Below are 24,777 nucleotides of genomic sequence, written 5' to 3'. Positions count from 1 at the left end.
ACGTGACTTAGTACCATTGATTGTATTAGGTTACGAAATATTTCCCTCGGGAAGAATGGCTTTAAGCGTTTAAGTTTCCACATCGAGTGGAACATTTTCTTTGTTGTAGTGTTCACTTGGCTCTCTAGAGTGAGGTTGCAGTCGATTGTTACGCCAAGTATTTTCAGGCTGTTTGAAATAGGGAGGGTGTGTTCTGGGGTGGTTAAGGTTGTTGGTTTGTATGTATTGTGTTGAGATGAGAGGATGAAACAATTTGTTTTTTCAGTATTCAATTTAAATTGAAAGGAGTTTGCCCATGAATCCATGGTATTCAAGCTGAGTTTAATTTCATTGTTGATTTCTGTTAGATCATGTCTGAAGGGAATGTAAATTGTGACATCATCTGCCTAAATGAATGGGTTGAGGCCTTGCTTTGATAATGCCTTGGCTAGTGGGATCATCATTATGTTGAAGAGTATTAGTGACAGTGGTGATCCTTGAGGTCATAGGCGGTCTGTGGCCCAACTGTTTGGGGAGGCTAAAGGGGGCGGGGTTATGGGTGGTACCAGGGGGCGGGGCTTACATCCATAATTGTCCGACAACACACAGGAAAAATAAATAAAAGTAAAATAGTCACAATTAATACCTTTAACAATTCAACATCAGATCCTCCAAAATATTATAAAACTATGTCTGATGTTATGACAAACTAAAATGAATTTAAAGTGTTGATGTCACCTTAGTACGGCCAACACACAATCTTTCCACTGCAAAACACTATACACAAACTTGTGCAAAAACACACTCAGAAACTTACCAAATCATAACAGCACTAATTCCAAGGACAGGACGAGCTACAATCTTATGCGTGGAAAAGCAGCACTGTAATTACACCAGGCTCTAAAACACCAATACACCACCTAGTGAAAAAACCAAAACCAAAAGGGCTGCAAATAGTACACGCTAGCAGAATACTGCACCTTGATCACACATGAAAAACACATGACAACAGATATGACAAAAGGAACTAGAAATCAAAAGATATGAAGGCAAAATTATGAATTGGAAAATTACCTCAAGAAGTCAGACTTGGCATGCAGCAATACTAGAGAAATTGAAACATACGTGCAAAATATCACAGATGCACATTTCCAAAAGCTGACATATTCCAATTAATACATTCTGAATAAAATACTTTTTTCTACCTTTGTTTTCTGAGCATTTAGTTTTTCTATTCGCTTTGGTCCCAGTGTCGTCTGTTTTATGGTGTCTTCTTTCCATTTGATATTCTTTCACTCACCATGTCCACCATCCTCCTGTGTCCTTATGCGTTCTGTCTACCATCTGTGGCACCCTGTCCCTATCCTTCCTCCAGTTGCATCTGCCCTCAAAGCGTTTCAATCCAGTCCTTAAATTCAGCAGTTTCCCCTCCATCCATATTCAGCATTTCTCCTCACTCCCCTCCCCTCCATTCATCCATCCATCCGTGTCCAGCAACTCTCCTCCCTCCCCTGTCCTCCATCCATATCTAGCAAATCTCCTTTCTCCCCGGTTCTTCCATCCATCCATCTAGCAAATCTCCTCTCTCCCCTGACCCCTCCATCCTTCCATATCTAGCAATTCTCCTCTCTCCCCTGCCCTCCCCTACATGTTCAGTCCAGTGATTTCTCTTCTCTCCCGTCCCATCTATCCCCCCTCTCCTCATCCTTCCATCCGTTTTTCCTCTTTATCTCCCCATCCTTCTGTCTTCCTCTTCCCTCTTTCTCTCCATGTCCTTCCATTCGTCTACCCCCTCTCCCGATCCTGCCATCCAACATCTACCCCCCTCTCTCCCAATCCTTCCATCCAGTGTCTCTCTCTCTATCCCCTTTTCCATCCAGTGTCTCTCTCTCTACCCTTTTCCATTCATCATGCCCCCCTCTCTCTCCCCATCCTTCAATGTTTCTCCTCCTGTTAGTTTCTCTCTCCCTTCCAGTGTCTTCCCTCTTTCACCCCCCCCCTCCCATTTTCTCCTCATTTTAAGCAGCTTCTCCCTTTCTGCAGGACTCCAGCCCTTCTCCATGTCCCCTCCTTCTCTCCCCATCTTCCCACTCTCTCCATTATACCTGCCTAGTGCCTCTCGCTCCCCCTTCCACCTGGTATTAATTTGTTGGCCACTGCTGCTGCTTCTCCTCTTCAGCAGCAGCAGCGCCCCGAGTCCAGACAAAAAAAAAAAAAGGTAGCATGCGTTACACGCACCCAAAGTGCAGGAATCAGCTGGGAGGACCGACACCACACGCAGCTTCAACCGCTTTGGAGCCCCCAGGAGCAACAGTTGGCTGCTGGAACAAGCGCGGGGCTGTACCGTAGCAGCTTTCAGCATGGGCTATCGGCACTGCAGCCGCTCCTCTCTGTCCCCGGAGCAGAGCAGGAAGTCGATGTCAACTTCCTTCCTGCTCCTCCAGGGGCAGAGAGAGGAGCGGCTGCAGCGCAGACAGCCCATGCTTGAAGGCTGCCACGGCCCCGCTCTTGCTTCTTTTTTTTTGCTTTATCGCGCGACTCGCGCTGAAGAGGAGACTTTCTTCCCACTTTGCCGGCCCAGACTCGTGAGTGCGGGAGACTCCGGACTTGGCAGGTCTGGATGAGCGGGCCTCGGGCCTGGAGGGAAAGACTTTCCCGGAAAGTGGCTACGTTTGGTGGGGGGGGGGGGGGGGGGGGGGGCAATGCAGCATGGGCGGGAAAGGTCACGGCTGGGGAGGCTTAGCCTCCCCAAGCCTCTTATACGGGGCGCCTATGCTTGAGGTACTCCGCTGTCTGCTTTCCAAGGTAGTGATATGTTTGATTTTGATTTTACTTGGTATGTTCTGGTGGTTAGGAAACCTTTGATCCAGTTGAGTATGTTTCCTCCGATTCGGAAATAGTCTAGGAGTCTCAGTAGTATTTTGTGGTTTACCATATCGAATGCGCTCGACATGTCAAATTGTAGAAGAAGTATACTTTTACCTATGGCTATTTCCTGCTTGAATTTGGACAGGAGAGTGACTAGCACAGATTCAGTGCTATGGAGGGGGCGGAAACCCGATTGTGATTCGTGGAGTATTGAGAACTTGTCCAGGTAGTCGGTAGTCTGTTTGGTCACCATGCTCTCCATCAATTTAATTGCTAGTGGTATAGATGCAACTGGGCGGTAGTTGGTAATTTTGGTTGCTTTTTTCTTGGTGTCTTTTAAGATTGGGATGAGTAGGATGTTGCCTTGTTCCTCAGGGAAAAGACCTTGTTGGAGCATGTAGTTAAGGTGGGATGTGAGGTCTGTTGTGAAGTGGGCAAGGGTGGAGTTTAGTAGGTAACTGGGGCAGGTATCCAGTTTGCAATGGGTGCTGGAGAACCTTTTGATTGCCTGGGTTACTGTTTCAACGGTAAGGAGCGTAAAGTTTCTTCAGGTTCGGTCGGCTGGGTGTTCTCCAGATTATTGATGACGTTTTCGGTGTTAGTATTGTTTTGAGGTAACGTTTTTCATAGGTTGGTAATTTTTTAATTGAAGTAAGTAGCGAGTTTGTCAGCAGATGGGATGTCTGTGTTGGTTGCAGTGACCGCTGTAGTATCTAGTAGTTTGTTCACAATTTGGTATAATTTCTTCATGTCTTTGTAGTCCGGCCCTATTTTAGTTTTATAGTATATCCTTTTGGTTTGTCCTATAGCATATTTGTATTTTCTGTATATCTGTTTCCATGCATTGAGTGTGTGTTCGTCTTTGATTTTTTTCCTTGTTTGTGTTTTTAATTTTTTTCAGTTCATCATTAAACCATGGTATGGTGTTATGCCTGTGTGAGGTTCTTGTTTGTAAGGGCGCTATTTCATCTAGTATGTTTCTGCATATTTCATCCCATTCTATGAGGTAGTGTGCAGAATCTGTTTGTGCAGTCCATTCGCTGCTGTAAATCTGTAACCAGAAAATTTCCGGGTCTATTTGGCCTCTGGTGCTGTAGGTTGTAGGTTGTTGTGTGTGGTAAGAGCCTTTCTTCCGCCATTTTATTGATAGGTTTAGTTTGTGGTGGTCGGACCATGGTGTTTCTGACCATTTAGTATCTGTTATGTTAAGGTTCTGGTCTGACGGTAATTTATATGAGATGAGGTCCAACGTGTGCCCTTTGACATGGGTTGGTTGCATTTGTGGCCATATGAGGTCCCATGAATGGAGAAAATCCTTACATTCTCGTGTGTTAGTGGAGTTTGGGTCTTCTAGATGAAGGTTGATGTCTCCTAGTATTAGTATGTTGGAGTTGGTCGCACATGTGTTTGAAATGAAGTCAGTGAAGGTAGTCTGGCACTCATTCCAGTTTCCTGGTGGTCTATAAAATAGTACGGAGTTATGATGGTTGTGGAGGGTTTTGTTATGGATTCTAAGTGAGGCAATTTCAAGTTGTGGTGTTATGGACTTGGCAATGGTTTCAATAGTGAACTGGGATTGGTAGATTAATGCTAATCTTCCACCTCTCTTTTCCTTTCTGGTCCAGTGAACGATTTTATATCCTGGGGGGCAAAGAGCTAAGATCATGGGGTCTTTATCGTCATGGAGCCAGGTTTCGTTGATGAAGAGTAGGTCGAGGTTGTCTGACGTGATCCAGTCTTTTAGTAATGTTGTTTTGTTTCCTATGGATCTGGCGTTGATGTAGCTGATTTGAATTTTTTGGAATGGGTCAGTTATGTTTGGTGTTACGTGGATTTTTGTTATTTGTCGTTGGTTTGTTGTTGTGGGTTTGTTGTTGTGGGGGTTCTTTCCCTTCTGTTGGTGTAGTCTACGTATTGGTGGTCTTTCTTTGGTATGATTATTTGTGGTCTGATGAGGTAGTGTGTATCCGGTTGGTCGTTGGGGGTGGTGTAATATGGGGATGATGTTTCAAATATCCATGCGGTGTTTTGCTCTTGCTCTGCCTCTGGCAGCAGCAGAAAGTTCATAGTGCCTGTGTATTAGTGAACAGTTTGAAAAGGAAGGTGCCCATGTTGTTTCCCTTTAAAACATTGTAAGAACCTAGTTACAAAGGCATCTGCATGGTTTGTAGCAATCAGAGCTGTTGAAAATTAATGACATCCTGTTTGTATGCATAACTGCTTTCTTTGGAAAGTTCCCATAAGAATCAGTCCTATGAATGGACCTCATATTTTTGAATAATTTCTGTCATGCGTGGCAATCTTTTAATTAAATGAAACACTTTTAAAACAGCAGGACAATAAAGAGCAATGTTTTAGGACATAGACTCTGGGCAAGTCACTTAACCCTCCATTGCCCCTGGTACAAAATAAGTACCTGAATATATGTAAACCGCTTTGAATGTAGTTGCAAAAACCTCAGAAAGACGGTATATCAAGTCCCATTTCCATTTCCATTATGAGGTTAGTAATATGAAAGAAGACCTGAAACGTATCTATCCCAGCCTTCATAGGAGAAGAAATGCCAGTGAGTTGGTTGCTCCAGCACTCGGCAGGGCTTAGCTGTTCCATGCCTCTATCAGATATCCATGGTCCATGGTCTAAGCACAACCCTGGGTTTGCGTGATCACCTAAGTGGTTGCCTAGTGTGTGCCCTTAGTGATGGAAACCAGGTGCAGAAACAGATTTATATGCTCACAGGACTAGAGCTGGGACTATAATGATCTGTTGTTGAGATGGACATGGGGGAAGCCAGTGCTTGCCCCAGGGTTGGTAGCATGGAATGTTGCTACTAAGTTGGTTTGTCAGGTACTTGTGACCTGGATTGGCCACTGTTGGAAGCAGGATTCTGGACTGGATGGACCATTGGTCTGACCCAGTATGGCTATTCTTATGTTCTTAAGCAGTTCTCAGACTTTTAAAATACTCCATTAAATAAGCACAGTCAACTCAAGATACTGAGTTCTGAACCAACAGTTTACTTACAGGTTGATATTTGAAGCAATTTAACTGGCCAGAAATGGTTCCTGGCCTGTTACATTGCCTGTTCAGGGCTAACTGTGCATTTTCTGCCGAACTTAACCCTTTAGTGCTGCTGAAAATATCCAGTTAGCGCCTAACTGAAAACTGGAAATGTTGGGGAAGTTCCAGGGGTCGAGTCAGCATTTGACTGGTTAAGCATTTAATATTCAGCATTTAACTGGCCAGGGTAACCACATATAAGTCAGTCCTATCTTTATGTGGTGTCCCATAGCCGGTAAAGTGCTAAATATCGCACTTAACTAGCTATCAGGCTTATTTTCGAAAGTGATTGCCGGCGATCTTCCGACATAAATCGGGAGATGGCCAGCGATCTCTCAAAAGCAGCGAAATCGGTATAATCAAAAGCGGCTTTTTTGACACCATCGCCGCTTTCCCATCGCTGTGCCAGTGAAAGTTCAAGGGGGCGTGTCGGTGGCGTAGCGAAGGGGGGACATGGGTGGGCATGGGTGTGGCTACCAGATGGCCGGCTTTCGCAGATAATGGAAAAAAAGTGGCGTTAATCAGTATTTCGCCGGGTTTACTTGGTCCTTTTATTTTCACGACCAAGCCTCAAAAAGGTGCCCCAACTCACCAGATGACCACCGGAGGGAATGGGGGATGACCTCCCCGTAGTCCCCCAGTGGTCACCAACCCCCTCCCACACTAAAAAAATAAAAATAAAAACCTTTTTTTACCAGCCTGTATGCCAGCCTCAAATGTCATACCCAGCTCCCTGACAGCAGTATGCAGGTCCCTGGAACAGTTTTTAATGGGTGCAGTGCACTTCAGGCAGGCAGACCCAGGTCCATCCCCCCGCCTACCTGTTACAGTTGTGGTGCTAAATGTTGAGCCCTCCAACCCCCCCCCCAAAACCCACTGTACCCATATGTAGGTGCCCCCCTTCATCCATAAGGGCTATAGTAATGGTGTAGAGTTGTGGGGAGTGGGTTGGGGGACTCAGCACCCAAGGTAAGGGAGCTATGCACCTGGGAGCTATTTGTGGTTTTTTTTTTACATTTTAGAAGTGCCCCCTAGGGTGCCCGGTTGGTGTCCTGGCATGTCAGGGGGACCAGTGCACTACAAATGCTGGCTCCTCCCATGACCAAATGCCTTGGATTTCGCCGGGTTGGAGATGGCCGGCATTTTTTTCCATTATCGCTGAAAAACAAAACCGGCAATCTGAAACCCTGCGAACTCTGGCATTTGGCCGGGCTAAACCGTATTATCGAAAAAAGATGACCAGCCATCTTTTTCGATAATACGGTTCCGGCCAGCTGTTGCGATGCCGCCAAAAAAGACGTTCGATTATGCCCCTCTATGCCACCTAGGCTAGAATATTGATAGGCAGAGAAATGAGACTTAAATATACAGGTGTCAGAAACCTGCCCTGTTTGAGGTCAGAGGGGATGAGGACCCCACTGCTTCCCTTCTGTTTGCACTTGAGGATAAAGATATACTGGGCTATTCTTTGTGTGTTCTCGCAGGGCATCCTGGCCACTTACTTTGTGGTTCAGGACATCTTAAGGCTGAAGTACAGTGGGGGAAATAAGTATTTGATCCCTTGCTGATTTTGTAAGTTTGCCCACTGACAAAGACATGAGCAGCCCATAATTGAAGGTAGGTTATTGGTAACAGTGAGAGATAGCACATCACAAATTAAATCCGGAAAATCACATTGTGGAAAGTATATGAATTTATTTGCATTCTGCAGAGGGAAATAAGTATTTAATCCCTCTGGCAAACAAGACCTAATACTTGGTGGCAAAACCCTTGTTGGCAAGCACAGCGGTCAGACGTCTTCTGTAGTTGATGATGAGGTTTGCACACATGTCAGGAGGAATTTTGGTCCACTCCTCTTTGCAGATCATCTCTAAATCATTAAGAGTTCTGGGCTGTCGCTTGGCAACTCGCAGCTTCAGCTCCCTCCATAAGTTTTCAATGGGATTAAGGTCTGGTGACTGGCTAGGCCACTCCATGACCCTAATGTGCTTCTTCCTGAGCCACTCCTTTGTTGCCTTGGCTGTATGTTTTGGGTCATTGTCGTGCTGGAAGACCCAGCCACGACCCATTTTTAAGGCCCTGGCGGAGGGAAGGAGGTTGTCACTCAGAATTGTACGGTACATGGCCCCATCCATTCTCCCATTGATGCGGTGAAGTAGTCCTGTGCCCTTAGCAGAGAAACACCCCCAAAACATAACATTTCCACCTCCATGCTTGACAGTGGGGACGGTGTTCTTTGGGTCATAGGCAGCATTTCTCTTCCTCCAAACACGGCGAGTTGAGTTCATGCCAAAGAGCTCAATTTTTGTCTCATCTGACCACAGCACCTTCTCCCAATCACTCTCGGCATCATCCAGGTGTTCACTGGCAAACTTCAGACGGGCCGTCACATGTGCCTTCCGGAGCAGGGGGACCTTGCGGGCACTGCAGGATTGCAATCCGTTATGTCGTAATGTGTTACCAATGGTTTTCGTGGTGACAGTGGTCCCAGCTGCCTTGAGATCATTGACAAGTTCCCCCCCTTGTAGTTGTAGGCTGATTTCTAACCTTCCTCATGATCAAGGATACCCCACGAGGTGAGATTTTGCGTGGAGCCCCAGATCTTTGTCGATTGACAGTCATTTTGTACTTCTTCCATTTTCTTACTATGGCACCAACAGTTGTCTCCTTCTCGCCCAGCGTCTTACTGATGGTTTTGTAGCCCATTCCAGCCTTGTGCAGGTGTATGATCTTGTCCCTGACATCCTTAGACAGCTCCTTGCTCTTGGCCATTTTGTAGAGGTTAGAGTCTGACTGATTCACTGAGTCTGTGGACAGGTGTCTTTCATACAGGTGACCATTGCCGACAGCTGTCTGTCATGCAGGTAACGAGTTGATTTGGAGCATCTACCTGGTCTGTAGGGGCCAGATCTCTTACTGGTTGGTGGGGGATCAAATACTTATTTCCCTCTGCAGAATGCAAATAAATTCATATACTTTCCACAATGTGATTTTCCGGATTTAATTTGTGATGTGCTATCTCTCACTGTTACCAATAACCTACCCTTCAATTATGGGCTGCTCATGTCTTTGTCAGTGGGCAAACTTACAAAATCAGCAAGGGATCAAATACTTATTTCCCCCACTGTATATGGATATCATCATTTTTCACTTCTGCAGGATTCCTGAGGATCCAAGACACCATTAGAAGGATCCTAATCAGTAACACTGCACCTGAGCTCAGATATCCCTGAGACTCATAGCTATTATATGGAGAATTGTAAGTGATTCTAATAGGCTCTTGTTGGTGGAATCTATATTGATAAGGTTTAGTCTTGCAAGCTCTCCCCTAATAACAAGGATCAATGGTTGAAGAGGCTCAGGAAAAGCCAAAGACATGTTTTCACCTTTGGGTACCTATTTTGTAGTCAGGAGTTTTCCTGCTGCCAGATACTCCTATGTTCTTTCAGTTTCTGTCAACTTCTGTCCCTTTGTAGAAAAAGCCAGAAGATGCATTTATCCACCACCAGTCTGTCTGCCTGTCTACTACTGAGTTCAGGGCAGAAGTATTATTCTATTGATTTAAAATAGAGGCACTGGGAATTCAAGCAAGTATCCCTGGTTATTGAGCCTCTTTTATATCTATGATGGGTACTCCGTAGGCCTGCTTTCCTGTTTCTTCTAAAGGCAAACTCATAATGAATAATAAAGAAATCTTTCTTCTATCTCTTTCTCCATCTCATAATATTGCTCTCTCATACACTCCTGTGCTTAACTATTTGTTGCTCTATTTTTAAATGCAGACTGAACAATAGCTATGCCTGCCTGAAATCCGGCATAATCTCAGAAGCAATGGAGGACTTCACTGGAGGCATTGCAGAATCCATCGAAGTCTCTTCCATATCTCCTAAGGCACTCTGGGGCCTTGTTAACAAGTTGCTCAGCAAAACCTCTCTTTTATCCTGTTTCATTAAGGTGAGCAGACAAAATTCTGGTGCAGGAGGATTGCGTATATCTTAGGGAAAATAAAGGGGCAGGGGCACTTGTACTGGAGATAGGGCATGCTTCAAGGAATAAAGAGGGGAAAGGGATACTGCTACTGGGGGACTAGGACATGCCTCAGGGAAGGGGAAAATGTCAGATCAGAGGAGAAAGCAACAAAAGGGAAGAAATTGAGGAATGTCATTTCCAGCACCACCTGTACCACTTATCTGAGTGCCATTGCATAAAATCCATTTTTCTCCTATGTCCCACTATACTGAGGTGTCAGGTTAATCATTACACATTGCGTCTCCTTCTTGCATGAGGTATTCATATTCCACTTGGCCATCTACTCCAGAGGTGCCTGCACATAATTGTGTCATGTTGTAATTCTCTAAGCGACATGAGGGCTCTTACTAGATGAAAAACATAAAGTAGCTCTGTAGTGCAGATTATGGCAGTTTTACAGGTCCTACTAGACCAATGTGATATGTTCTGTCAGGCCAATGTAATGTTCTCCAGAGACGTCAGAGTACTCGAGCATTAGAGAGTGCACAGGCCCATTCTTTAGAGACCTTTGAGCTTTTGCAAGCACTCAGGTCTATTCTCCAGAGACCCCACAGTATCTAAGCACTGGAGACTGCACAGCTCCATTCCCCAGAGACTCAGTACATGAGCTTTCCAGAATGCATAGGTCCAGACCCCCCACAGTTCCTGAGCTATACAGAGTACATAGTTCCAGAGACCTCAGAGTGCCTAAGTTATGGAGAGTGCACAGCTGCATTATCCAGAGACCTCACAGTACCTGAACTATGCGGAGAACATAGGTGCAGAGACCTCAAAGTATCTGAGTTATGGAGAGTGTACAACTCTGTTCTCCAGAGACCTCACAGTACCTAAGCATTGGAGAGTGCACAGCTCTATTATCTAGAGACCTCACAGTACCTGAACTTTGTAGAGTTCACAGGTTCAGAGAGACCTGAGCTTAGGAGAGTGCACAGCTGCATCCTCCAGAGACTTCACAGTGCTGGAGCTTTGCAGAGTACATAGGTCCAGAGTTATGGAGAGTGCACAGCACCTGAGCTTTGCAGAGCACACAGGTCCATTCTTTAGAGACCTCACAGTGCCTGAGCTATGGAGAGTGCACAGATCCAGAGACCTCACAATGCCAACCTCACAATGCCTGAGCTGTACAGAGCACACAGGTTCATTCCCCAGAGGCATCACAGTGTCTGAGCTATGGAGAGTACATAGATTCAGAGACCTTACAGTGCCAGAGCTTTGCAGAGCACACAGGTCCTTTTTCCTGATGTGTACAAGTTAAGGAGAGGCAGAGAAAGCATCTCCAGGCTCCTTTGTGGGAGTAAACATTTTGGCTTCAGTCCAATAACAAGGAAATATTATTGAGTTTGATTTGTCAGAGCTGTAGTAGGTTTTCCTTAGGGCCAAGCCTTTTACTGTCAGCATCACAGGATTTTTGTCTTAAGGTTTAACATTTTAATCACAACTGTGCACTGTCACACACTGCAAGTAGCCACACTCATCAACTCCTGTTGATTAGATGTCTTGTTGTCCAGTGTAATCCTCAAACTGCTCTTTGACAAGGTCTCCCAAGGAGAGGCTATGCTTGGAATTACATCTCAGTCATACATTCCCTTATTCAGATTGCAAGCTTGGGTTGGTCTTTGTCCTTGGTTTTCACTCTCAGTCCTCCAGCGCTGCAACAGGTCAAATTTCAGGATATTCCTAATGAATATGTGTGCCTACTACTTACATTGTATGCAAATGTCTCTCATTAGGGTATCCTGAAAACCTGACCTGTTGGCGGGCCTTGAGGATTGGGAATGAAGACCACTGGTTTGTGTAGTCTGAGTATAGGTTGTCTGTCTGTGCCAGTCAGATCCAGCAAGTGTGAGACTAAATTGTAGATTTGTAGAAGATATACAGGAGAACTCTGCTTAAATAAAACAAACATTCTACCTGTAAGATTATTTTAATTAATAGACAGTGAGGTATTGCCAGGAAGAAAGGGGCAACATTGTATTAAGAATGTTATTGATGAGCTTTTGAAACTATTTATTTATTTATTAGATTATTCAAACTTTTACAAGCCAAGTAAATAGAAACTTGTATAGAAAATAGGAAAAGGAAAATTGTCACTCCAAGTGGATTTAAAAATTTTTTGCAAAAATTATAAGCAATCCTCTCGCAGTCCCTAAACCACATCAAAAGAGTCACATGTATCTCCAGAGTCCCAGAGGTGTCAAACTTGAAAATTTCCCATGCTATCATGTGGGAATAATAGGCATTAAAATTAGATTGCAAGGACTAAAAGGGAGACTGCAATTCCCAGGTCAGTGATGGGTCACAGTTAAGAGTTAACAGGATATCTGGATGAGGGAGACAAAAAAATGCATCATGTGAGCTACTGCTGGCAATTTAGAAGGCAGGTTTTTTTTTACAGGCATTTTACATGGTGCTGAATCTGAGGTGGGGAGACCTGCTCATGAAGCATGACTGTAACCGAACTTGGCTGCCTTGTACTGCAGAGAAGGGCAGAGTAGGATAAGGGCTCCATGATTCTGAGGCCAAGAGCAAACTGTGGTCTCCCTGTGCCAATAGACACACCCTGTGGAGTCTTTGTCATTCATGAAATCATTACCGAAGAGAAATGGGGTGGCGGCTTCTATAATTTTAAAATTATGTGGTATGAAAAAGTTGTGTAAAGGTTGGTGAGGCGGGCTAATACCCAGAGAAACCTGTATTCAAATCCTACTGCTCCTTTAGACCTTAGGCAAGTCACTTCATCCTCTGTTGTCTCAGGTCCAGGCTTAGAAGCCACGTTTACTTAGCAGTGGACTATTTTACAGCAGGAAAATTAGCTGAGGATTTGGTTTATTAACTTGATATACTGCTTAATACAATAAAAGTGGTTTACAATAAAATAAGAAAAATACAACAAAGCAATTACAATAATAGCAAAATATATAAAACAGAGTATAACACAATCATAATGGCCAGAAGCAATTCATAGCCATTTTCAAGTAGCCAGATTTTTAGAGCGCTATGAAACATAAAATAACTGGTTATACCATTCAGCTCAGTTGGTAGCGAATTCCAAAGTAAAGACCTGGCATAGCAAAAACCCTCCGCCCAATATTCAGCCAGCTATGGTCAGTATTTTTTTAAATGCTGACTGTTGCCAGCTAAATTAGCCCCAGATATTCAGTGCCGGGGGCCATGTCCAGGCACAGGCACTGAATATTCAGGGCTAATTGTGGATGTCCTGGCCACTGGAGCTTATGTGGGCCCTCACAACCTTTCACAATGTTCACCCTTTCTGATTCTCCTCGTACCCCCCCCCCCCCAGAACATTCCCTCCTTCCAATCTCCCTCCCACCCTCCCATCCACCTGAAACCACCCCTGCCTTCCGAACTCCTTCCCACCCACCCCCTTTTGATTAATTTCCCACCCACCCTAAACAGCCCTTTCCTTTCGATCCTCCCTCTCCCTGGCAAGGATGGACCCCCTCCCACCCCCCAGGCCTACTAGGATCCCTGGTGGTCCAGTGGGGGTAGCGGAGTCAGGAGCAAAATGACTACTGTGACCTCTAGCAGCAACCTCGTGGTACTTATGGAACTGCTGAGAGAGGTCACAGCAGCCATTGTGCTGCAACAGCCGTTAGGGGCAGGAGCGAGTAGGGTATGCTTCTTCTTCCATCACCTTCACTGGACCACCATGGATCCTAGGTAGGCTCAGAGAGTGGGGTCCTATTGAGAGCAGTGGTGGGAGGGGGTTCCATCCTTGCTGGAGAAAGGGGGAATCAGAAAATTGGAAGGAAGGAGGCAGTTTTGGGAGATGGATGGGAGGAAGGTTGGAAAAGGGGGTGATATTGGGGGTGGGAGGGGAATTGGAAGGGGTGAACATTATTCAGCCGGGGACCTCATAGCTAACCAAGTAAATTTAGGACAGCTTTGAAGCTGTCCTATATTCGTCGGTTAGCTATGCAGGTGCCAGCACTGAATATTGATGGCACCTGCATAACTGCCAGCTACTCCCCAGTTCCACTCTCTATACTGGCCCTGACCTATCCACTTTAAACATGGCCAGTCGGAGCCGATATTCAGCGGCAGTGCCCAGTTAAGTGCCACTGAATATTGGCAGTTGGGCAACCGCAAGCAATTTAAGCAGACAGGAAGCTCTCCTGTCCGCTTAAATCACTTTGAATATTGGCCCACCTATTTCTGGTAGTTGGCAACCTAACAAAATGCAAGGAACACCTCAGTACTGTGGATTAGTGAATCTTGTGGTGTGTCTCTTAGTACAAAGCTTGCTGTCTTTTAAATGGGCTGACGATTAAAAAAAACAAAACATAACCCTCCCTCTCCCACCTAGCCACCCAGACTCCAGTTGTTTTAAGTGTAATAAAGTAGTAAGTCCCAACACCCCCTGTCCCTACAAGTTCCCCTTTCTGTCAGTAAAATATGAAAGTGGTTCCCCTTTAGTCCTCCCCTCCCATCAAAAATATACCACCACCTTTGTGTAAAAAAGCAGAGCACCTTGGTGTCAAGTGGGAGCAGTTGAGATCCCTGACTGCTACAGCCCTGGTGACTTCATTTTCAAAAATGGCATCACCAGGCCCCAGACAGTATTTTACTGACAGCCAGTGACTGGAGGGTCAGGGACTTACTACTTTGTTACACTTAAACCAACAAAGAGGTAGAGAGTGGGTGACTATATTTTTTCTATCATTAGGCCCTGTAACCTCATCCCTAGAAGCATCAGTTTGTGTTTTAGCAGGTTGATGAACGTATGAAAAACACAGATTGTGGGGTTTAACACCAGCTGCATCATTCATTTTGCATAATAATAAGCTGCTTTGCATACATTTGCATGTGATACAGCTTATTATTTAATTTTCATTAGGTTCGATTTTTTGCATTAAACTTCATTAGTGGCATGAAGCAGCTTAAAAGATAGACCCTTTAGATGGAAATATATTTGTTTTGGGTTCCTATTCTGGCATGTGCATAAAAAAATTAATCCTACTTATGCCTACCACCATCATGGATTACAAGTCCAAGATTGATTGAGGCCTGCCCAGTTCATGTAGTGCCTTTTTGTAATCTGAGATTCAATGCATCCTAATCCTGAGGCAGAGGTATCCAGCAACCCAGTGGTAGAGCCATATAGCAGATACAGAGATTGACTTTTTTTTGACTTGAGATACCAGTTGGAGTTGGGGAGGTGACTTGAGATACTAATTGGAGCTGGGGGGTGAGAGGGTATATTCATCTCACTTACAGCTCATAAACCACAACAATTTACCTACAGGTATCGAACAGAGCAGATATTGGAAAGAAGAACAAGGTCGAAATGGTGATGGGCCATGCCTATGCTCTCATTGGAACCAAAATTGTATGTAAGGGGAGCTGGGAAGCCAGAGGGAGAGGCTACTGCAGAAATAATGCTGGAACCCACTTTTTTCAACCATGTACTTTGCTCCTGCTTCTTTGCGCTTCCAGCTCAGTTGGAATTAGGCTTGAAATGTAACACCTTGCCTCTCCATTTGCAAGAATCCAGAATTATTCCTCCTGCTTTGCCATAGGATGTAGTAACAGCGGTTAGCGTATCTGGGTTTAAAAAAGGTTTGGACAAGTTCCTGGAGGAAAAGTCCATAGTTTGCAAACAAGACAGACATGGGGAAGCTACTGCTTGCTCTGGGATTGATAGCATGGAATGTTACTACTAATTGGGTTTCTGCCAGGTACTTGTGACCTGGCTTGGCCACTGTTGGAAACAGGGTACTGGGCTAGATGGACCATTGGGCTTATGTTCTTATGCTTTATATTTCTTCTAATTTTACTTAGTCTAGTCATTGTGGCCACAGGAATAGCACGTGGGGCTCCTTTTGGAAATTTGAATTCATGGACCATAAATTTGACCACTATGTGTCACTATGACTTTGGAGCATCTTTAATCTTACTGATTCAGGGAGTGGCAAACCTCAGCTGGAAATTAACCTATACTCATTGCAGCTCACAACACTAATAAGTCACCAAACTGCCAGGAACCCCTTTTTAAATTGATACTTGTTGTCAATTTTAGGATAGGGCCAGGGGCTCCATTTGACAAAGGGGCTACCAATCAGACTTATGACCCTTCCCAGAACCATTGCTGTCTGCAGCCAAATATCTGCCCAGCTTCTCTTTGGTGTACCAGAAGGCACAAGAAGATGCCGGAGCACCAGAGGGAAGAGAGTTTGTGTGCGAGCCTGGAAGAAAAAAATCCACTCCACACCAACTGGGAGTCAGTGAAGGGCACTAAACCAACCCAAGTACTGTGGGTGGGGAAAAGCCAGGAGTTAGGGGTAATGCCATAAATGAATCCTGCCTATGGCATTATTCACCCAGATCTCTGTTATAACCACACAAACTTTAATTTGAGGTGGGGAATAATTTTATAACAGGTCATCTAGGTTGCAAGTCATAGAAATATAGAAAAATATAGGCAGATAAAGACTGTGAGGCCGATTTTCAAACCACAGGAGTTAGACCAGCTAACTCCAGTGGTCGGCACTGAGAGCCAATATTCAATGCTGGGACATTTTCGGTAACCGGCATTGAATATCCGGTTTAACTTTGGCCTGTCAGACTTTAACCTGCCAAGCCAGTATTCAGAGTTGGCCAGTTAAAGTCATACTGGCCAAAAATATTCCATGGTTTCACGCAGTCAAATATGGCTGCCAAACTTGGCCAGTCTGACTTAAAATCAGTGGATAGCCAGGTATATTGTCCGATATAACCAGCTATCCGCTAGCCACCAACAGACAATATTCAGCGGTTCATAGCTGGCTGTGTACCGCTGGGTATCGGCGGCTATCCAGTTATACTGTATTTAACCAGCCAGGTGCCAGTCCTGGCCAGTCAAATGTGGCTGAATATTGTGGGGCATATGGCCTATCCTGTCTGCCTATCCATGCCATCTACTCTCTCTATCACTTCCTTAAAGATCCTATGTACTTGTCCCAAGCTCTCATGAAGTCAGATACTGTTTTCATCTCTACCATTTCCTAAAAAAAATCCGTCAAGAGAAAGGGGTGATCTGAGCTTAAATCTTCCATTCTGTTTGCCTTAATCTTCCATGAACACTTTTCCCTCGGTCACCAAACCTTTGCTTGTCTGCAGGTAAAGAAAGGAGCAACCAATGTCCTCTTGTTTCGCCTCAGGAATCCTTGGGGTTTTGTGGAATACAATGGCCCATGGAGTGACAAGTATGTGGCTTCTTCCAGTGCCACCTTCCTCTTCTATGATGATCTGTTCTACTTTGTTCTCCATTCCAACTCTATCTTCCAGCCTACTTCTGCCCCATCTTCTCTCTTCCACCTTGATCAGCTTCACTTTCCCCTTCACTCCAACCCCATTTTCTAACCTGTCACCCCATTCCAACCCAACCTTCCCTTCCACTATGACCAGCCCCACCTTCCACCCCACTCTAGATCACTAGCTTGGCCCCACAATAATGAGCAACTTTTTACTCTGCTCTGAATTTTCCCTTCTTTTCATAACTACAGTTGCTTTGGTGAAGAGATGTTCTGTGAAAAACAGATACTGAACTGTACTGTCTGGCTCCTCTCACTGTACAGATCTCCTGAGTGGGACACATTCAGCAAAAAGGATAGGAATCGACTGAAACTGGAGCTGAAGGAAGATGGAGAGTTCTGGTATTTCTTGGATTTCTCTGAACCTACAGTGGGCAATGGCAATATTATTACTGTAGTACAGGAAATGCATTGAGTGCTGTACATGAGAAATCAACATAATTCCAAAGTCCAAGGGCACGCCTCAGGACTCACATATTTCTGATGCAGTAGTTGCTTCTAATTACATTTTTTTCATTTGTCCCTTCTGAATTGGTGCACAGAAAAAAACACTTCATACCATGCTTGTTTGGGTTGGCTCTAAACAAAAATGGATACTGAGCACTCACTACCCATACGATTTGTGAGAGATGGCTCTCACCCTTAACTCTATATCATCTTCCTAAGAGTTACTCCATGACACCTAGGGGACAACATCAAAATATCTTGAATGGTGTTTGTTTGTACTTAAGGGCTAGCCCATTCCCTGTTCTTTTATACACATGCATAAAATGCCAATTGAGGGACCCATCACATGATGTAGGACAGCTATGAAATTATCTGAGTAGAAATATTTTCCTGTTGTTTTCTCTCAGGATATCGTGTGATGAATTTAGTAAGTTCTTCACGGTAATTGAAGTGTGTAGCCTGAACCCTGATTCTCTGGATGATGACAATTCTAGCTGGGGTATCACCAGCCATGAGGGCTCTTGGATTGCTGGGTACAATGCTGGAGGTGGCAAGAACATGAGTAAGAACAATATTGTGCATTCAGTGCTCAAGAGCAGTATACTACTATGGATTTACAGCCTGTCTCACTGACACAGACTACTCAATAATTACTGTGGATTCTTTTGGATTCGTATTAGATAAATGAAACCTTTATTAGAGGTGCTAAATTCTACAATGATTAAGGTATATACAATGATTAGCTATATACATACAATGATTAGAAACAATCATAAACAATCATTACATCACTGGTCTCTACAATAATACACTATACATACAATCATCACTGGTCCTTACATCATCCAGGCTCTTATACCAAATTAATTGAGCTGTGTCTTATCTTCCACATTCCAACTTGTTTTCACATAATCGAAGTTAAACAATCATTTTTAAACAGAATTACTTCTAATCAACAATACAGACCCCGAGTGCACTGGTCGGTCAAGACAGAGTTGAAAAACAATCTTTAAAATTCACTTCCATTACAAGCAGGTTAAGTGTTTTCATGATTTGGCTACAGGGGATCCTGCTTCAAGAAGGTGGGGTGAGCTGGTGATCTCTTGAGCCCATTGCTCAATGATTTTATAATGTGAATCCCCACTCACCAGATGGTAAGAGAAAAGGGACCTTCACCTTACACCACAAGAGGTGGGCTTGACAATCAAGGTAGGAAAGAGTGAATCAGGATTGTGCAGGCAAAAAAGGGGAAACAGGGAACAGCTAAAGGATGGGAAGTGAACTATGAGGAAAGGCCCACATAGATTAAGTCAAAATGATGCAGCCACCCAGGCAACGTAAAGAAATTCTTTTGTATTGAAGTCATGGATTTACATGTTGACATGCAGTGATTAAATATTTTGACACCCACCAGACAGGACTTAACAACGATCTGGGTTTTCTAGCCCATTATAAGCCATAAAATTGTACTGCTTTGTCACCTTCCTGTCTCCATGCATACCTCCCTGTCCCTCATCCACATGACTCTTCCTGTCTCTCACCCATCCACCCCCATCCTGTTAGACTGTCACTGAAATGCTTTGATGTTTCACTTATATATACTGTCATCTACCAACATTTGCTTATTTCCGATCTGACGAAGAAGGGCAACCTTCGAAAGCTAATCAAGAAATGTATTAAGTTATGTCCAATAAAAAAGGTATCATCCAGGGCCATGCCTAGGGTATCTGGTGCCCCCCTGCAGACTATCAGTTGGCGCCCCCCCCCCCCCCCTCCATCTAGCAGAGCAGGAACAGAAGGGAGCAGGCAAGAAAGCCGGACCTCAGGAAAAAATAGCACTGTATGTATCCCTCATTGATAAGTCTCTGACTCTAAAGTTTAGCAATTTCATTAAAGCAAAATGTATTTTCATAACACTTCAAAGATTTCCAACTCAAAATAGGAATGCTAATTCAAAATGTGAGCAAAGTCCTCTTAGTTTCCAAAGATTCTTTTTCTAATCTCCTTTGCACCAAAGGATATAATTCAGATCAAACATTTATCTCTGTTCAACTATCTCAGATCAAATATTTATTTCAGATCAAATATTAAGGTTTCCTTGCTTACAGTCACTTAAATCTACCTAGCCTTTATATAGCTTATAGGATTTAAACACTCTTAAACTGAAATTCACCCTTTTCTATTCTTCATAAACTTCAAGTAATCCTGAAATATTCAGATCCTTTTCTCACTAGAGAAACCTCAAACTTCAATCTCCACCAACCTCTTTTCATTCATATTTTCTCATTTACCACATAATCAGGCACTCTTTTATAATTTCAGTCAACACACACAGGAACTCACAGCTGCATGTCTCTCTTGGCCAAACCTACGGTCAATTGCTGTCTCACTCTGTTCCCTTCCCTGCAGATTTCTAACAGAAGCTGATCATCCAATCAGAGAGCTCTATTTGAATGCAGATTAACATACAGACACTCATGGGAATTTTTTGTGAAAAACACTAGATAAACCCTTCATTTTTGGATCAAACTCCACACTTTTGATCAGAGCCATGACCTAACATTAAGGCTGTAAACATTCCATCATTTTTATCCATAAATATGCAAATGAGAACCTCCTAAAAACGGACTAATTTGCATATGATTTAAACAAATCTGAGCATATGACAACCAAGTACAGACTCCTAGCACCTGAATTCTGCAATTAGATTTAATGCAAATACTTTTAAAACTTATTTTTAGCACTTTTAAAATTTCAGGTTCTCTTTAATATGAATGCTGTTCAAGCTCTGAAGCTCACCCTGAGTGAGGAGTTATCCTCAAACCAAAGCATATATAGCAATCTGGTTGCTATCAAATAACTTGAAGAGCCTGCCTGCCTCAGTGAATACTGCTGCTTTGTTTTCACTTTCAGTTTGCCATGAAAAGGAGGGCAGGGGAGATAGGAGAATTGCAACTTCAGGTAAAAGATTTTGCAAGTGAGCAGAAGGCAGGGGCGGCAGGGCAGCGGCGCCCCTCGAAGGCAGGCGCCCCCCTGCCTTGCTTACCCTGCTTACTGCATTGGCACGGCCCTGGTATCATCTTATTTTCTTTTCCATGTTTTATTTTGTTTTATTTCTATTGATTACCTTTAAAAATGGACTAACACGGTTACCACACCTCTCTACTCAAGATGGTAAATTTGGTCAAATCTCACATGTAAATGTAGGACTTAGTACAGTACCAGATTGGTCAGCATCATTTTGAATTTAACAGGCAGCACATACTCTTCCTCCTGCCGCTGTCCTTTCTGTACCAACCTTCAATGAAAAAGGGATTGATATGGGGGAAGGGGGAGTGGATGAGGGCCTCAAAAGGCCTGCTGATGATTCTTGTTAGAGGTTGGAGTGGGAAGGTATTGTCAAGTCCAACATGAAGGCATTCTTATCTTGTAATTGAGGTTCAGGGGGAGAGAGTCATAGGACAGCATAGATTTACCCTGTCTCTTGAGGTATTGCAAATCGGAGTGTGCAATCCATGAGCATACCTTATGAAAAATCCAATATATGCACATAGATTCCTCTACCAACTACACTGCATCCTTGAAAACATCCATTTTTGAGCAGCTCTGTATAGATATATTGTGAAAGTACACAGCTATATTTAATCACTCTGCTTATGGCAAATTTCCAAGTCAGGGATTCTAGACACCAGTCTATGGTTGGACAGCTAGATGCTTTTGAACCTCTTAGCAATCACAGACGCTTTGAAGATTGAAAATAGGACTCTACCCAGACCTCAGAATGACACAGGAAAAATATTTCATGTGTATTTTAAACTTTTCTTTCTTTTTTTTTACAAATTGCAGTGGGGTTTAAGATTTTGGAGACATGGAAAGTTTAGTTGTCAGGTGATGCTGGAACAGCTTAAAATGAAAGCAGAGGTGCTGTGACAGCAAACAGTGCTGTAATGTTTTGTGACCTTCTCTCTGGCAGAGACCTTCTTCACTAACCCACAGTTCCAGTTGAGACTGCAGGAGGAGGATGACAAGTATGAGGATGGGGAGATTTCCTGCACAGTTGTGGTGGAGCTTCTGCAAAAAAACAGGCGCAAGCATGGCGTGGTAGACTTCCTGTACATCGCCTTTCAAATTTATAGAGTGAGTGAAAAAGAACTGCAGCATACAGCGCAATATACAGGCCTATTTTTAAAGCACTTAGACTTACAAAATTCCATGTTTGAAAATGAGCCTCTAATATCTCCAAACTGAAATAGAATAGAATAGAATCTGCATTCACATGTCTGTTCATGCCCTGTGGAGATACTTTTGCACTTGGTACATTCCTCCCCTTTCCCGTTCCCATGATCCTTTCCTTTCTTCTGCTTCCTTGTTATGAACTCATCTCCAGTCTTCTATTCTGCAGGTTCCATTCCAGGTGAGAAGGACTTCCTCCTTTCCAGACCTCAGCCTGCTGGTGAAGCAGGACATCCATGCATTTGATCTTTTATATGACCAGCACCAAGGTCTGATACTGACTGATGAGCACTGTGAGAGGAATTTTAGGTTGTGGTTGTGGGATCAAATGACATCTGTGCTAGTCACAAACAGCTAAGCACCCTAGGGATCATTTTATAATGTTTGATATACTGCCTTTCTTAAAAGAAAATCAAAGCAGTATACAATCACTAAGCATACATAAAACGGTTTTTTACATGCAGAAATTGACATTTATAACATTGTCCAGGACTTTACATAGAGGAACATGCTTCTTTTTCATAGGGGCTATGAGAAACTGGAAAAACATGGCTATTTTAAAAAGGCCACATAAGCACCTATATGCATTTTTTAAAAGGCTGGTACAATGACTCTTAATAGCACACAAATTTACACCTGCTTCGGAAAAGGTTTTAGGGTTAGATTCTATATATGGTTCCTGAAAATTTTGTACGGAAAAAAAATACGCCTAGGTGTATTCTCTATAGTACACCTAAATTTTAAATTTCTATGCAGTATATACAATTACGCCGAGCACCTCTCCACGTGACTAAATTTAGTCATGGTCATTTACACCATGTTTTACTTGGCGTAAATCCTGACACCTAAATTAGGCACAGAGCTGGTGTATTCTTTAACAATGTGCATAAATTTTAGAAACGCCCACACCCTGCCCATGACCATACACCCTTTTCAACTATGCAACTTAGAACTTACACGCATCACATTACAGAATATGCCAATTAGTTCTTATAATTGCTTGTTAACATCCAATTAACAGTGCTGATTAGCTAGTTAAACAATGAAGTTATGCACAGTGCAGGGGCGTAGCCAGACAACAGATTTTGGGTGGGCCTAGGCAAGAAGTGGGTGGGCAGCAAGTGTTCTCTCCCCCCTCAACCAACACCAAAAATATATCTCAGCTGGCAGGAAAATGCTTCTTTCCATCTTGGCAGTCTGCAGCAGGCATGTGCTGAAAACTGAGCATGCACAGGTGTCGGTATCATGGAGAGTAGCATTTTCGTTACCATCGGGGGGAAGTCTTCAGCTGGCGGAGCTTGAGATCCCCACCAGCTACCGCTAAACGTGTGCTACTGTTGGGTGGGCCTGAGCTCTAAGTGGGTGGGCCCTGGCCCACCCAGGCCCACCTGTGGCTACGCCACTGGCACAGTGTTATAGATACGCTTTGATTTCCACGTGGAAATTAAAGCACGATATATAGAATCCCGGGGTTAGTGTGTGCATATACTTTATGAATGCGCTCTAGTGTTTGGTAAAATATGTGCATATATTGCAGTTCCATTCCTGCTCCACCTCAAAGTATGCTCAGGGTGCATATCGCTGAAAAGTAGGCACAGTCTTGCCTACATATGTGCTCAATTTTGATGAGCTCTTTGCTGTGTATCAAACATGCTTTAATAAATTACCCCTTGGTGCACACTTTCACTCAGAATCCCCTGGATTCCATAAATGGCGCTTTGAGTTGTGTGCGTAAAATTGTACGTGCATCCAATTTACATGTGCAACTTAACTGAATAATGAGCCATTCAGCGCTGATAATTAGGCAATAATAAGGAATTATCGGCACTAATAGGCAATAATTAGAATTTGTACGTGCATCGTTTTAGGCATGTTCAGGTAAATTCTAGTGCACGGAACCAAAAAGGGGGCGTGGCCATGGGAGGAGCATGGGCGGGTTGGGGCATTTCTGCAATTTATGCGCATTGTTATAGAATTAGGGGGATTTGCACCTAATTCTCATGCGGGGATTTGCGTCAAGGTTTCATTGGTATAAATGGTTGCACCTCAATGTAGTTGCGGTTCCTGATGATAGACGCTATTCTATAAACCACGCCTAACTTTAAGCGTTATTTTTACAGCAATGATTTTTTGGGCGATATTTATATAATTAAATTAAACTAAAAACATACTTTTATACCGCAATGACCTTGTGGGGGTCTAAGCGATTTACAAATAGTAAGAGATCAACATAACTGGCGAATTACAATAACATCAAATAATAACAAAAAAAATTTTAATTTCCTAAATTTAAAGATTCAGCACAGTCCTATGAGGGTAATTTAGTGGAAGAGTAGCTTAGTGGCCTGAGAACCACGGGAACTGGGTTTGATTCCCACTGCAGCTCCTTGTGACTCTGGGCAAGTCACTTAGCGGTCCTTTTACTAAAGGATTGGCATGCAACAACGCACCAATCCAGAACTACTGCTGGGCTACCGCAGGATCCTGGGGTACCCCCAGCATGTGCAATTTCTGGTGCTACAAAAACGTTTTTATTTTTGTAGTGCTTACCCAGCATTAATTGGGCAGCACTGCATGTTGCCTGGTTACCCCCAGGTTAGCATGGGAGCCCTTAACGCCACCTCAATGGGTGGCGGTAAGTGTCCCCCCCCCCCCCCCCGAAATGGCCGTGTGGCAAGTGGTTCACTTACCACATGGCCATTTCTTGTCCTTAGAAAAAAATAGCCTTTCACCCACTGTGGTAAAAGAGGGCCTCAGCACACATCAAAAACACATGCTAATGCTAGCGCAGGACCCCTTTTACTGCAACTTAGTAAAAGGACCCCTCAATCCCGTTCAAACATGATAT

At 43.7% G+C, this 24,777-nt stretch overlaps 1 protein-coding gene across 2 annotated transcripts in view; it reads left to right on the top strand.

Annotated features, from left to right (window-relative positions):
* Positions 1-24,777, top strand: part of LOC115479733 (calpain-2 catalytic subunit-like) — a 175,605-nt gene that overhangs the window by 55,208 nt on the left and 95,620 nt on the right. For both annotated transcript variants that reach the window (XM_030217891.1, XM_030217892.1), the window contains 7 exons: positions 9,690-9,861; positions 15,203-15,286; positions 17,056-17,141; positions 17,514-17,591; positions 18,104-18,258; positions 21,670-21,833; positions 22,099-22,110. In XM_030217891.1, coding sequence (XP_030073751.1) covers positions 9,690-9,861; positions 15,203-15,286; positions 17,056-17,141; positions 17,514-17,591; positions 18,104-18,258; positions 21,670-21,833; positions 22,099-22,110 — 751 coding nt within the window. The remainder of the gene's footprint in view (positions 1-9,689; positions 9,862-15,202; positions 15,287-17,055; positions 17,142-17,513; positions 17,592-18,103; positions 18,259-21,669; positions 21,834-22,098; positions 22,111-24,777) is intronic.

Source organism: Microcaecilia unicolor, chromosome 11, assembly GCF_901765095.1.
Source record: "Microcaecilia unicolor chromosome 11, aMicUni1.1, whole genome shotgun sequence".
Lineage (NCBI taxonomy): Eukaryota > Metazoa > Chordata > Amphibia > Gymnophiona > Siphonopidae > Microcaecilia > Microcaecilia unicolor.
Note: the sequence above shows the minus strand (reverse complement) of the source record. Positions and strands in the feature narration are given on the sequence as shown.